Source organism: Lampetra planeri, chromosome 22 (genome assembly GCF_965212315.1).
Source record: "Lampetra planeri chromosome 22, kcLamPlan1.2.h2, whole genome shotgun sequence".
NCBI classification, from domain to species: Eukaryota; Metazoa; Chordata; class Hyperoartia; order Petromyzontiformes; family Petromyzontidae; genus Lampetra; species Lampetra planeri.
Genome location: NC_136128.1, coordinates 12,675,754 through 12,689,610, shown reverse-complemented (window position 1 = coordinate 12,689,610; position 13,857 = coordinate 12,675,754). Strand labels below are relative to the sequence as shown.

The window sequence follows — 13,857 nt, the reverse complement described above, 5'->3', positions numbered from 1 at the left end:
GCTGCGTCTAACGTCCAGCGAACGACGGATTCGGTTGGCTCTGTGAGCGTTCCACGGGTGTGCTTGGTTTTAAGCCGTGCGCAGCCTCCTGTTTGCTGCTCACGGAAGCTCTTGGAATTTGACGAGCGTGTGCGTGTGTGTGTGTGCGTGCGTATGTGTCTTTGTCTTTGAGTGTGTGTAAGGGTTCACGTGTGTGTCCATGGAAACCGGTGGCCTCGTGGTTATTGCACTGCCCTATGAACACGGCCGCTTGAGTTCAATTCCCGGATGCGGCTAACATCAGTGATGAGTGTGACATTTGAACCGGCCCTGGGTCCTCCCATAGGTCCACTCTGCCTTAGATGAGTAACACCTGGTGCACCACGTAAAACATCAGCGCTGTGGAGACAACGGCGACGACGCATGGTGCTGGCCACACTACTGGGCGGGGCTCGGGGTGCACCTTCACCTCGTGTGTATTGTGTGTAGCGCACACACAATGCTCGCCACGTGTGGCTCCGCGTTTCTGTTGCGAGTGGACGGTGGTCGTTGACGCAATGCGGTGCCGCGTGCGTCTCCACGCCCGGCCGCCCCATTCCGAGGGTCGTGGGATGGGGTGGCCATTCTTGTTACGTCCGTTAAATTAAAACATTTCTATACCCCCCCCACCCCTCTCTCCTCCCTCTTTTTCATCGGCGAGCACAGGCGGCTGCACGATCGGCGTGACCTTCCCCGCCTGCGGATTCCACCAGGATCCCGAGGATGACTTTGATTGGGAAGAGGTTCCCACCCACGAGATGGACTCCATTCCCGGCCTGGAGGCCCCGGCAGGTGAGGGGTCAGGGGCGCGGCGTGGTCAGCGACGGCAGCGTTGCTCCAGCTCTGTCCATTTGGCTTGTCTGTACGTAGCGCGGGGTCACGATGACTCTGGTGAAGATGATACAACGTGAACGGAACTGTGTAGTGTGATGTTGCGTTTGCTGTTAGGGATGTGCCCTTGAGGAGCCCGGCCACATTTATCACGGTGTCGCCCACCCCCACAGAGGCGTCGTCTCACCGCGGCCCGTGTCCGTGCACCGCACGGCGCGCCTGGCACGAGCGCCTCCGTTACAATCTCCGATTTAAACACGAGGACAGCGTGTAAGTCTGGTAGCGTCACCGAATCGGTGCATGTGTACAGTGTTTCTCGTTCACAACACCTGTGGGATCACGGTGGGGTGTCGTGCTGCTTCGGGTTTTGTTGAGGTTCAATTGCGCGAGCTCCTGGGTTTGATTCTGGGTTTCGGTGGCCTGTGATTTAAACCGGGTCCCGAGTGCTGTGAGTTGATGGTCTCGGCCCGGTCGCCAATGACTGCGCAACAAAGAACAATCTCCTTAAACTCGATCCTGCGGTTAATTTGGCTGATTTCCAGCTTTGAGAAAAAATTATCGTAATCATTGGTTTGAGTGTCCTACGTCGACTATTACTCTCATACGCAGAAGCAAGTGGGAAAGTTCAGGCTTCTACCATCCGCGGAGTAGAGGCCGCTCAAGGGGAATCTCGGACGTCGATGTGCAATTCCCACTTCTGTGTTTCCTTCTCAAACACAGAGGGTGACTCTTAAGCATCGTGCCATTGTGTCATTGTGTCACGCTACCATTGTGTCATTGTGTCACGCTGCCATTGTGCCATTATGTCATCGTGTCATTGTGTCACGCTGCCATCGTGTCATGCTGCCATTGTGTCACCATGCCATTGTGTCACCATGCCATTGTGTCACCGTGTCATTGTGTCACACTTCCATTGTGTCACGCTGCCATTGTGTCACGCTGCCATTGTGTTACCATGCCATTGTGTCATGCTGCCATTGCGTCACACTGCCATTGTGTAACGCTGCCATTGTGTCACGCTGCCATTGTGTCACGCTGCCATTGTGTCACGTGCCATTGTGTCACGCTGCCATTGTGTCACGTGCCATTGTGTCACGTGCCATTGTGTCACGTGCCATTGTGTCACGTGCCATTGTGTAACGCTGCCATTGTGTCACGCTGCCATTGTGTCACGTGCCATTGTGTCACGCTGCCATTGTGTCACGCTGCCATTGTGTCACGTGCCATTGTGTCACACTGCCATTGTGTCACGTGCCATTGTGTCACGTGCCATTGTGTCACGCTGCCATTGTGTCACGCTGCCATTGTGTCACGTGCCATTGTGTCACACTGCCATTGTGTCACGTGCCATTGTGTCACGTGCCATTGTGTCACGCTGCCATTGTGTCACGTGCCATTGCAGCCACTCGGGCCAGTGGCACAGGGCAAACAGAGCAAGGCCTTTGCTTTGCTCTGCTTGTCTCTCGGAGGTGGCAGCCCCACGCTGCCGCAGTGCAACGGTCAGCAAGCTGGACTGGAAATCATATCCTATCTCTCGGCGCGGCAGTTGACAGGATTGTGCGAGTATCTTGCATCTCCCCGCCTCTGTGAACCCAGCAGTATAGGTGGATACACCACAGTTAGACGATCGGCAAGGCGCGGGCGGTGGGGTAAAGTGTGGGTACACCCACCTCTTCCAAGACATCAGTGCAGTGTGGAAGAGTAGGCCAAGTACCCTCTGGAGGTGCTCTCCTGAGTTGTTTCGGTAGAGACCCTTCCATCAGCAGGAACGTGAGCATGAAATTACAGGGCTGCATCTTTAAAAAACAAATGTTACTTAGTCACAAACAATTTTGGAACCGTCACATTTGCATGCCATTTAAAAATAAACAAACGACGTCCACACAGAGAGATGGAATTCACATTATTCAGGCTCCTCCACTAACAGATGGGCCGTTTATGCAAATTCTCATACTTTGGCTCATGGCACAATTAATGTTGTGCCATGAGCCAAAGTTGTTTTGGCGAAGTGGAATGGATGCAGTGGTGTTTTAGCGATGTGGAATGGGTGCAGTGGTATAAAATAATCCATTTAAAACACACAATAGAACAACTGGTTGGTGCCCAAGATGTTTAACGGCAATATGTAAATATACAAATACATCCAAGCTGCATTCAATAGATTGGCGGTGTTTGTAAGTGCGCCGTGGGCCGTGGCTTCCCGCGGGCAATGCCTAGGCGAGGCTCGTTGAGGAGGCCCCTGATCAGGTGAAGGTTATTAGCGTGGCACCGTAGGGCGATTTATTTACCGGTGGAAAGTAGTTCAATTATGAGTGGTGGCAGGGCCAGGGATTGAGAACCCTTGCCACGTTTTCTCTGATCGCCACCGCTCAAAAGGGTCACCACTTCCTGAGCTGTACAAACAAACAAAAAATTACGGGACGTATCGTGGAAAAATCAGAAAGAATAACATCTCAACAACATAGGCGTGCGTTGTCTTGAGCGGTGCGCTTTGAGGCAACTGAAAAACCTGTCGTGGCTGGCTGTTGGACGATGTCGTGGATTTCAACCCTCACACCCACATCTGGGAGGAGCTGGCAGAGGCAGTCGTGACATCTCCCCCGCTCTCAATGTTATTTCCTCTGGGCGTTGCGTGCGTGGGGAGTTCGGAGGAGCGTGTCGCTTGTAAATTTGTGTTATTGCGGCAGGCCAGTTCGTTCCCATTATTCGGTGAAACAAAATATCTGGGGCATGTGACGTGCGGAAGAATATCTCACAACACTGCAAGAGGGGAGAAAAACACGCGAATGCGTTGTCTCGAGCGGTGCATTATTAGACAACTGACAAAAACGGGGACTTTTCATGTGCCGTGGAAGACAAGCAGATTTCCCAGGAGAGCCACTTCAAAGAGAGGACGATCCTGGAAAAAACCAGGACAGGTGGCAACGCCGAGCTCTCGCTGAGTTGACTCTCCTGACTGTCGACGACACTGTCGTAGCACTCGAGTGTGCAGGCAGTGCAACTGCTCGGGGGCCGATGGGTCGGAGTTGCGCTGGCGCTAGGCTATGGGCACCGGTGTGGGGGAGACTGGACAGGGTCCCTCGCGACGTTCGTCACGGAGGGAGTTCAACACGGCCTGTGCGTGGATCCATTTGTCCAGGGACCGGTAGAGGTGGCAAATCGTCACTGGGAGGCACCGGGTGAGCTGACTGGGGGTTGCAGAGTCGCTGGTTGTTTGGTGGGGGGGGGGGACCGGCGCGGTGGTGTGGCGTGGTTGGCATGGGGTCTGGTGCAGTTGCTCTACAGCTGGGCGGCTGGGCAGGTGTGGGCTGAAGGTGGGTGTGAAGGTGGGTGTGAAGGTGGGTATTCGCGAGGGGGCGGAGATTGTGATTGACTTAGATTATTCTTAAGCCTGGCTATGACCAAACCAGCCGGAAGGCGCAGGAGACCCCAGAAGATGTGTAGGCTCATTGGTGGACACCGATACGCAAGCGGTCTGCTAGATACTGGGGGCGGCCTCCCACCCGCCCCCCTGAGCAGCACCTTGTAGGTGGGCAGCTAAAGATTGAACTCTACCCCAAACCAATGTAGCTCGTCACGCAGAAGACGCATGATGTGGTCAAGCCTCTGACTGCTGCAGGTGGACCTCACAGTGGCGTCCGTGGCCGACTGCGGGCGGTCGAGTCTGTGTTGTGGTGTCCCGGCCAGAAGAGACGAGCAATGATTGTTGCTGGCCGCTTGGCATTTTTGGGCCCTTTGGGCCCTGTGGGCCCTGTGCTCAGCAGCCGTGACCAAGAGGAAGAAAAACATAAACATAACAAAGCAATAAAAGAAAGCTCCACACGTGCACGATCAGCCTGCCTCTCCTGATGTAAAATTCCCAGGTGCCGTTTTACTTTTCTTCCTGCAGCCCGCAGCTGCGGTGGCGAGTGAGTTTGTCGTGTTGCTGCGTGCTGTGATATTTGTTTATGCGTTGTTACGTTGGGAACTGATGAAGCCAGTCCACGCCACGCCGCGCTTGGCCTGCAGGTGCCCTGAGCCACTGAGAGCCGTTCCGTGACATTTCCGTTCTTGCCTCCCAGAAAGGGGCTTTTGTTTTTGTTGCGAGAAAAATGAAAGAGGCGAGAGAACTATGAGAAATATGTCGGCCCCTTAAGCAGGAGAGCCTCGCTGAATCCGAAGACTCTTATTCAGTCCTGCTACATTGTTGACCAACACCAATGGCATGTTTTTAGCTATGCTAGGAAACCAGACAACCTGAAGCAAACCCATGCATGAAAGGGGGAGAACATACAAACTCGACATAGATAGATAGGTGCCCAAGTCAGGAATGGAACCCAGTAATGTCTTGCTTTGAGGCACACGTGTTACCACTGTGCTTCCACGCCATGTAACACCCAACGCTCTGCACAGATGGATCGCTCAACTGACTGTTTTTCCTTGCCACCTCTGAGCCTAAGCCTACAATGGCCGCTATGTCAGGAGTCTCCCAACCAAGGACTAACCACGCTCGACTTCGCTAAGCTTCCGAGATCCAACAAGGCAGCTGTTTTGGGCATTACCTTGAGAGCATGGTTTAATAATCAGCAGGTGATACCTGGACTCGCCACTGAAATGATATTAGTCCACCGAGTCGCACGAACCCCTCCAGCGGGGGATTTCCATTGGCTGCTTCACTTGCATGTGCTGCAGGCTGAGCTTGGCTCCGGTAAATATGTTCTGAATTGAAAGTAAAATGGCAAGCGACTCCCCAACGAGTACACGATGTTTTGGTTCCCATTATTTTCAATTATTTCGAACAATCTAGTAATAAATGGTTTCAGTCGACGTTGTTCACTCGAGGTGCTTTCTGTGCCAAAGTCACTCTCAGAAGGACGTTTGAGGGCCACTCACCTCGTCTCTGATAAATGTTGTTGTTGATGCTGTTATTGTTGTCGTTGCAATTGTTTTTGCCAATTTGTAACTCCCCGCCGCTGGGCAAAGGCCTCCCACATTCCCCAATTCCTTTCCCCAGCCGCTTCTGTCCGGTCGCGACCTCCGACCTCTGTGATGTCGTCTCGCTGCTGCTGCTGCTGCCGCTGCCGCTGCTGTTGTCTCTTCCGCTGTGTCCCTCTGCTTCTCCTCCCTTCTCTCGGTCTGCGCTCCAATGGAGTTCGTTTTCTCTCTCATCGCTCGTCAGATTCTCTCATGACGAGTGCTGCCCAATTCCACTTAATTGTCTTTGCTTTGACAGCATCATCATCGGTGAGCCCTGTTATTTTCATTTTATCTCTATTCTGAAAGCTATCATTTTGACTTATTTCTCAACCAAAATTATTCTTGCTATATATAATTTAGAATAAATGGTCCTGACCAGTTACCCCAAGGAATTCTTCGCTCGTCGATTGGTATTTAAAAGAAGTGTAGGGTCTGGTGAGCGCGCCAGTGGCCTACGTGTAGTGCACGCTCGGCCATCGGGTGCCAGACACTCCGTGGGCGGCCGTGCGATGCTCTGGGTCGGCGTCCGCACGGGGGGAGGGGGGGGGGCTCTCTTCTGCAGGGGAGTGCAACGACAAACATTTAACGCCGACTTTTTTCTTTTTTAAACATGGCCTGGTGCCTTCCTGTTCCTGCACAAACACGCGAGCTTTGCCTGCGCGGTGTGTGAAGTTTCGTGCGGGAGCAGCACTTTTGTGTTTACGCTTATGCGTGCGTGTGCGTGGGGGAGTGGTCGTGGCTAGCACAATGCCCTACAAACCCTTTCCACCCGAGTTCAATTCCCGCTCAACGCCAACATAGATGAGGAATATCCGAACCGGTCCTAGGCCTCCCCTAGGTCGGCTCGGGCTTAACATCATCACTGGGAAGATAAAGTGGCTAGCTGTGTTGCTGGTCATGCCACCCTTTCATGTTCCGTGTTGGTTTTGATCGGTGCTCGCTAACAACGCTTGCCCCAACCATCTGTTAAGGCGATACGGGGGATCTACATGTGTGTGTATGAATGCGTGTGTCATGATTATCTTTCTATTAAACAACACGCGTGCCATTCATTCTGCATTTGTATCGTTACATGGTAAGACTCATTATTGTGAGGAGCAGTGGGAGACTTTATTATCGTTATAATTGACATTATAAATAGTTTTATAGTATAAAGAGTTAAGGAAGCTGCCATAATGGCGTCTTGGTTCTGACACTGGACTTGCAATGCAGATGGCACCAGTTGGATTCCATCTCCAAGCAAGGCAATTGAAACATTGGCGTAAGGTTATTAATTCTTCCACCACTCATGACGATGATTTTAAATGCAATTCTGCCCTATGCTTGGTATTGTGATATAATATTCTTCATCTTGTCCACGTGACATGTCCCGGATTTCTTGTGCCTTCTAAAGTGGAGCCGTACGCTGTGTGTCACGTCGCGACGAGAGGAACGCGTTCGTCACACGGGAGATATTTCCGCACCCTCGGTCAGGTGACCGTGGAATGCTTTAACAGCTGCGAGAGAGAAACAAAGAGAATTCCTGCCCTCCGTGCACTCGCCTCCCAGAGCGGTGCGCGATGAATGAGGTAGGGGAGGTGTTTGGTCTTGAGGTGGGGAGCGGGGAATGGGGAGGGGGTCGTTCAGACAGGTATGCCAATGACGCATGGACTCCAGTTGCGTTAAAAAAAATGCAGCAGCACCTCTCGGGACCTGTTGGAGACCAGAGTATCCACATGCCGCCGCGCGCAACAAACAAACACGTTGCGCAGCCGGTTCTTGAAGCCGGCACGCCCCCGTGAAGATATTGCAGCGTTTCCTTTTGTCTTAATGCATTCCCTGCTCCAGGAGCCGCCCGCAAGGGGAAACGGCGGCTTTATCTCCCGGTCTTCGTGTTACAAATTGGAATTTTAGAGCGTCTTGCGTCTTGTCATCTAGCGCCATGCGCGTGCTGCAGCGTTTCGCATTCAATATTATTTTTTTGTTCCGCCGTTCAATTTCACGGAGAGCTGCAGAATAAAATAATCGCACCACTTTGCTGTTCTCTTCAAACATTTTTATCTGTTTTGGAACACATTTTTAGGCTGTGATTTAAATTCGCCTTCGGAAGCGCGGAATGCTTAGTGGCCGGGTTTATCACTAAAAGCTGGGAAATATTTATCACTAAAAGCTGGGAAATATTTATCACTAAAAGCTGGGAAAGGGCCTCTCTCGAGTGGTGACCTCTCATCTGTGTCCACGTGGCCAGTCGCCTCCCGCCCGTCTCCCGGTGGCGACGCGTCACGTCGCTCTCCATGTTCGGGCCCTACCAAGCGTTGTTTGGCACGGTGTCCGACGTTTCACTCTGCGTGCTGAGAGCCTATGCAGCTGGGAGCTTCTCCAGTTCCTGAAGTTTGTGAAGAGCGTGTGTTTGTGCGTGCACGCGTGCTTGTGTGTGCCGTGGGGAGCAGTGGTGGAGTTATTAGCGCGCTGTGCTTCGAACTTGGCGGCCCAAGTTCGATTCCAGCTCATGACCAACATCGGTGACGAATATCTAAACTGGTCCTGCGCGTTCTCTAGGTCGACTTAGCCTCACATGAGTACGGTGTGCGAACATACAGATTGGCCAGTGGTGCTGGCCACTCACAAACCCACCCACCCCCGCGTGCCGTGCTGGCCTACTAGGTGCTCGCTAATAGAAACACGTGGATCGCTTGCTTTTCTTCCTGTGCGTTTGCATGCGTCGTGTGTGCGTCGTGTGTGCGTGCGTGCGTATAAATACTGTCAATAGATGTGAAGGGCTTTGCTTGTGAGGGCTTGTGAAGTGATCTTTATTGTCTTCTTATCTGCGCTGTCCGTCGCTGAAGTAAGTCGGCCCTTGCAGCCGCCAGTCGCTTCGCCCTCAAAGTGCTCCTCCCATTGTAGCGGGACCCTCGTGACAAAGAGCCTTGAGACTCGGCGAGGCCCTTCTGCGTCTGTAAAAGTGAATTCTCCCGGAGTATATTCGCTCATTAATAGGAAGCCCCGAGCAACAATGTTGATCTAGCTGGGTCGTGATTGTAGCATTCATAATTTAATTATTTTAGAAATTTCACTTTGTCTCGATAAAATGGCATTCCTGTGGCTCTGTGACAGTCCCAATATTAGAAATAAGCCACTTTGTGTTTCACATGATATTTAATATAAAGATAATGTGAAAATTAAATCTCGTTTTCAGCAGGCGGTGCTCGTTAGCAGGGGGGGGGGGGGGTGAAGGGGAGGGGGGGTGCACGTGGGAGGCACTCGTGGAGCTCACCGCTCTGATGAGGCTCCCTGTCTGATAGTCGCCACCTCCGAGGTGCGAAAGATCCTTGTGACCCAGCGCTGTGGAGGAGGCACGAGCGCGGGTTGGTGGACCACCCAACAGACGCCGTGAACCTCACTTCCCGTGGACGTCGGGGAGGTGCCGTGGCCTTGATCGTCGGATTTCTCCAGGACAAATAAGACATCGTGATTTTGATCGCCAGGAGACGGGAGTACAGAAAGTGAATTAATCTCCATCTGTGTCCATCCGTACGGGGATAGAGCGTTGTTCCCTCACATGTGGGTTGTCTCCGGGTGCTCCCGTTTCCTCCCACGTGTATCATAAGCACTCGCCAATTATTGGCTGAAAACATCTTCAACAAAATACTCCATGTAGCGGCAGCAGAACCGTCTTGAAAGAGAGGCCTAAGACCAAGTGTGACTCTCCTGGATAAATACATCTTAGTATTATCATCATGATAATATTTCACAATCTAAGTCTTGTTTTCCGGGTTGGGCCACGTGTTAAGATTTTCATTTCGCCACACAGTGAGTGGCTTACGTCAAAGTAAGCATAGAGAAGCTGTCTTTCATTGTAATATATATCCTTTATTAGCTTGTTTGCCCATCCTAGGAAGGAAGCTGTAATATTTACGAAAAAATTTGAGCAGAGTATAATTGTATCTTGTGTAAATTTAATGGCAGTGAATCTGGCACTAAACCACGTCATAAAACACCTAACTTCATGCCACTGTAAGACTGTATATAACTGACCTTCAATTTGTTCAAATTAGCTGCTTTTATACTTTATTCTTTTCTGCTTTCAGTCGCTGGGGTTGAAATAAATTGGAATTCGATACAAATGTCTGGAAAATCACCGAGAAATGTCTATTTTACTATAATGTAGAAGCATAAATTCGACTTACCTTTTGTCTCAAGTGCTGAAGAAATAAATTAAGACACCAAATCCACTTTGTTGCCGTATATAATTATTTATTAGATACACTTTCAATAAAGAAACGTCAAACTGAAAGCGAATTTGCGAAAACAAATATTTCCACTCGACCTTCTTGTGCGTGAGTGTAAAAATCCACCCGCTCATGAAAATTTATGACGGGGGTGCGGCATGTGGAGTGACGTCACGCGCGTTACACACAGACATTCTTGGCTCATTATAGTAGTAATACAGGGTGATCCATTTATAGATGCCCCCACTAAAATAATTGGCATAAGTTATCGAGAAAACAGCGTTTATTTCAAAGCCCCGACACGTCTCCCACCAATCAAAGTAGTCGCATTAATCTTCTAACACTTTTCTCCACACGGATTTGGAGCCATCGCTTTCAGTTGATGAGAATACAGTTTCAGAGTCATTGTAAATTAGTTGGGTGTATATATAGATCTTTCTGTAAATGTAAAGCCCTTGGTCAGTCCGCTGCTGGATGAAGACCTCCACACGGTGCGGGTTGTGGGGATTATCAGGCGCATACTTCACCATGCTGGTCACTCGCCACTCGTGTTACCCACGACTGGAATCCAACTACAGCTGTGCCAGGTTCATAGCGTGGCAAGTTATCCGTTGCAATCACCGAGTCATCTCCCATACATTGTTCAGTTATTTGTGTCTGTCTTGGTGTTACAGGAGCCTCTGTAAAGCACAAATTCGCAATCTCTAATTGTTTGCGATTAAATGAACAAACTTGAAAAATCAAAACTCTAGGTGCGTAATTGGATTTTTTGTTTTCCTCCCAGGGTAATAAATGTCAACAAAAATTTCCTAACAAGGAAGTTTAATGATAATTTCCAACTATGTTTATTTAAAAAAGAAGTCAGTTTAGTATAGAAAAAACCCTCCGACAGAAACAATGATAAACACGCTTTTTCCTCATGATGTTGGCCAATCGCCCACGGGTGGTTTGAGTGACGGTGGCGTAGCTGTCGAGTGTACAGGCGGTGCAACTGCGCCGGGGCTCGCGCAGGCTGGAGGGGCCCAGGCTCCAGTCTACGAAGAAGGATGGGAAATTAGACGAGGGAGGGAGAGGGGGGGGGGAATTTATTTCCCTGCACCAGGGCCCATGCTGGATAAATGGGATGGGTTCACGACCGTCGGTCAATTGGCAGGCCATGTGCGATGGGGTAAAAGTGTGCATACTGCCACCTCTTCCAAGACAGCGAGGAAGAGTAGGCCAGTTACCGCCTAGAGGGGCTCCTTCGAGTGACAGTCCTTCCACCTGCAGTGGTTTAAGCAACACAACGCAGGGCTGCACGGTTGCCACCTTTTACCAGGGATCGTGGAACGAGGACGCAAGCGGGAAGCCGTCGTGGGTCAGCGGTCGGAGGTTGTGGCACAAGCCCTGGTGACTGTGCCAAGCCCAGGAGGCTGCTGCTGCCGCCGCCGTCTCTGACCCTGGGCCGGCGAGCCGGGCCGAAGCCTTTCAATTTGAGGTTGGGCCACACATGCCGCAAATCAGCGTTCTTACAGCGGATGTTATTACGCCGTAAGTCAGCGTAATGTTTACTGAAAAACTGATTCGGATGTTTTTACGATCACTGACAGTGGCTGAATGTATCCGTGTATTAGTATGCATCACCTGTTACCCCTATCGGCTTGTATTTACAGTTCAACACTTAAATATTTCAACTGGAGTTGTGTTTCGGTGTTCACTTCAACTGCACGTTTATTTGTTTATTGTATTTTTAATCTATCACGATCACATTTAATTATAGTAGCGAGTTGTTTTTAGCTGAGGGTATACTATTGAGACACGCTAATGCCTGCCGACGTACAGACGTGGCTTACGTCTTCTATCTCACGTTTCAAGAGTTGTATTGTGCCACAGTTGAACTGATGCTCTCCACCCAGCCTGTCCCACACTGCTCCGAGGCCAACCGACGTTATTAAAAACCCTGGCGGTCGGGATGAAACATGGGGGGGGGGTGGCAAGATGTTTAACGATCTCGCCTGGTATAAGGTCGTGGGTTCGATCCCGACCCTGACGCCTGCTGCTGTATATTTGGAGTTTGCGTGTCTCTCTCCTTGGTCGTGTGGATTTTTATCCGTATCCTCCGGTTTTTACCTTTCTATTTAGCAACATTCGTTTTGAGTATTGTGTTTCTGTAGATTTCTACAGGATATACCACTTCAGTGAGCTATCAATTGTGGCCATATCGCTTCTGAAAAAGAGCTGTGGAGCTCACTGAGCTTTACCTGATGAATAAACAAATGGTTTCTCTTCAATAGGCCCGGTGTTGCTGGCCGCTCGCCATGTTTGGGCCTTTGGGCCGTACTCCCCAACTGGGATAACAAAATGCGGCAGTCAGACGACGGCACGAAGCATCGCGCACTGCCGGACGTTCCGCGAGTCGTGCTCCCGAACCATCTCTCGCCACGAGAATGAGGAATGGCAGTCAAACCGCGGTGCATTTGACGTCGTTCATTTGTGTTTCATTCGTGGTGTTTTTAGTAAAAGCGATTTATCATTAAAAATAAATTCCTCTGGGAATAAACACTTCAGCTGATAAAATCTGGGTTCATTAAGGAATTAAAGGGAAATCTTTTCAAAGCATTTTAGGAAATGAGCGTCCGTTAGCGATGATAGAAAAATAAATTGCCACATCGCGTGTCCCCCAAGTCACATCCCAAAGAGGCTTAATCACCAAAATGAGATATTTAATCTGCTGCCACTCTCCGCTGGGATTGAGCAGCATCGTTAATTTGTCTCTTCCAATTACTGTAATTAATTGTCGTCAGAAGGTTTAGAGCCGCGTCCGTGGCATGTGGAACCCAACTCGGAGCACGGCTTCAGTGAAAGCGACTCTGATGTTGCTCGGCCTGCTCGCCACATGTCGCCAAGGGCTGCAAGGACGCGAGCTTTGAGAATCCTCCCCGGACCTGCTGACACTGCCCCAAAGCGCCCCTCGTGTTCAAATGGCCGCCTGCTGCCGGTGAAACGGCACGCGGTGCAGCCTTGCACTTGCCTGCTGGTGCCATTGCTTGTGGAAGGGCCCTGCCACTGGAGGAAGCTTCCGATGGAGCACCTCTCTCGGGTATTCGGCCTAATCTTCCACGGTGGCCAGACGTCCCGCAGTGGTTTGAGTGACTCGCATTTTAACCCACCGCACGCGACCTGCCGACAACCTGTGGCGTATCCATTCATACCGCTGGGGGGATGAAGGTGGGGTCAGGGGGGGTTAGGTGGGTGGATGGGGGCAGGAGTGGGGGTAGAGTTTAACAAACCGGCTCCATCATCATTCGCGCCACAGATGGATTCGGCGTTTGGATCGCAAATCACCATTACACCACCGCGGCAGCCTCCCTTGCTATGTAAATCTGAAATTAATATTTTTGTGTAGACATGGGTAGCAATATCTCCAGGTGCTGCTGCTGCTGCCCCGGTCACTTGTGCTGCCGCACACCCGACTTATTACGCATAACTGTAAACAAATACTGAAAGTAATTAGTTGCGTGGCAGTAATTGACACTGCAAGGTTGAGCCATGGCAAGCGAATAATCAAATGAATATAATAGCGTATAATGAGATAAAAAAGTACCCTTCACAGTAATTAATCCGTGCACGTTGTGTGCTTTCCGCGATGGTGCGGACGGCCACGTCAGAGGCCGCGCCAAGCGAGTGGCCGGGGGGATTCCGAACGGACGATTTGCATCGGGGCGGTTTTATTATTTTTTCAACATCCGAATGAACAGCGCACGTATTCAAACAAAGTCACGCGCCCCTTAATTATTGTGCGCAGAATGGCTCATCTGGAGATAATCCTCCAGCTCGGGTTAGTTACCGTGGTACTGTCATCGCC

The 13,857-nt window shown here is 50.7% G+C and overlaps 1 protein-coding gene across 4 annotated transcripts in view; it reads left to right on the top strand.

The window, feature by feature from the left end:
* LOC144725064 (receptor-type tyrosine-protein phosphatase kappa-like) overlaps nt 1–13,857 on the top strand; it is a 201,470-nt gene that overhangs the window by 42,310 nt on the left and 145,303 nt on the right. For all 4 annotated transcript variants that reach the window (XM_078604519.1, XM_078604518.1, XM_078604520.1 and 1 more), the window contains exon 2: nt 685–810. In XM_078604519.1, the coding sequence (XP_078460645.1) occupies nt 685–810 (126 nt within the window). The remainder of the gene's footprint in view (nt 1–684; nt 811–13,857) is intronic.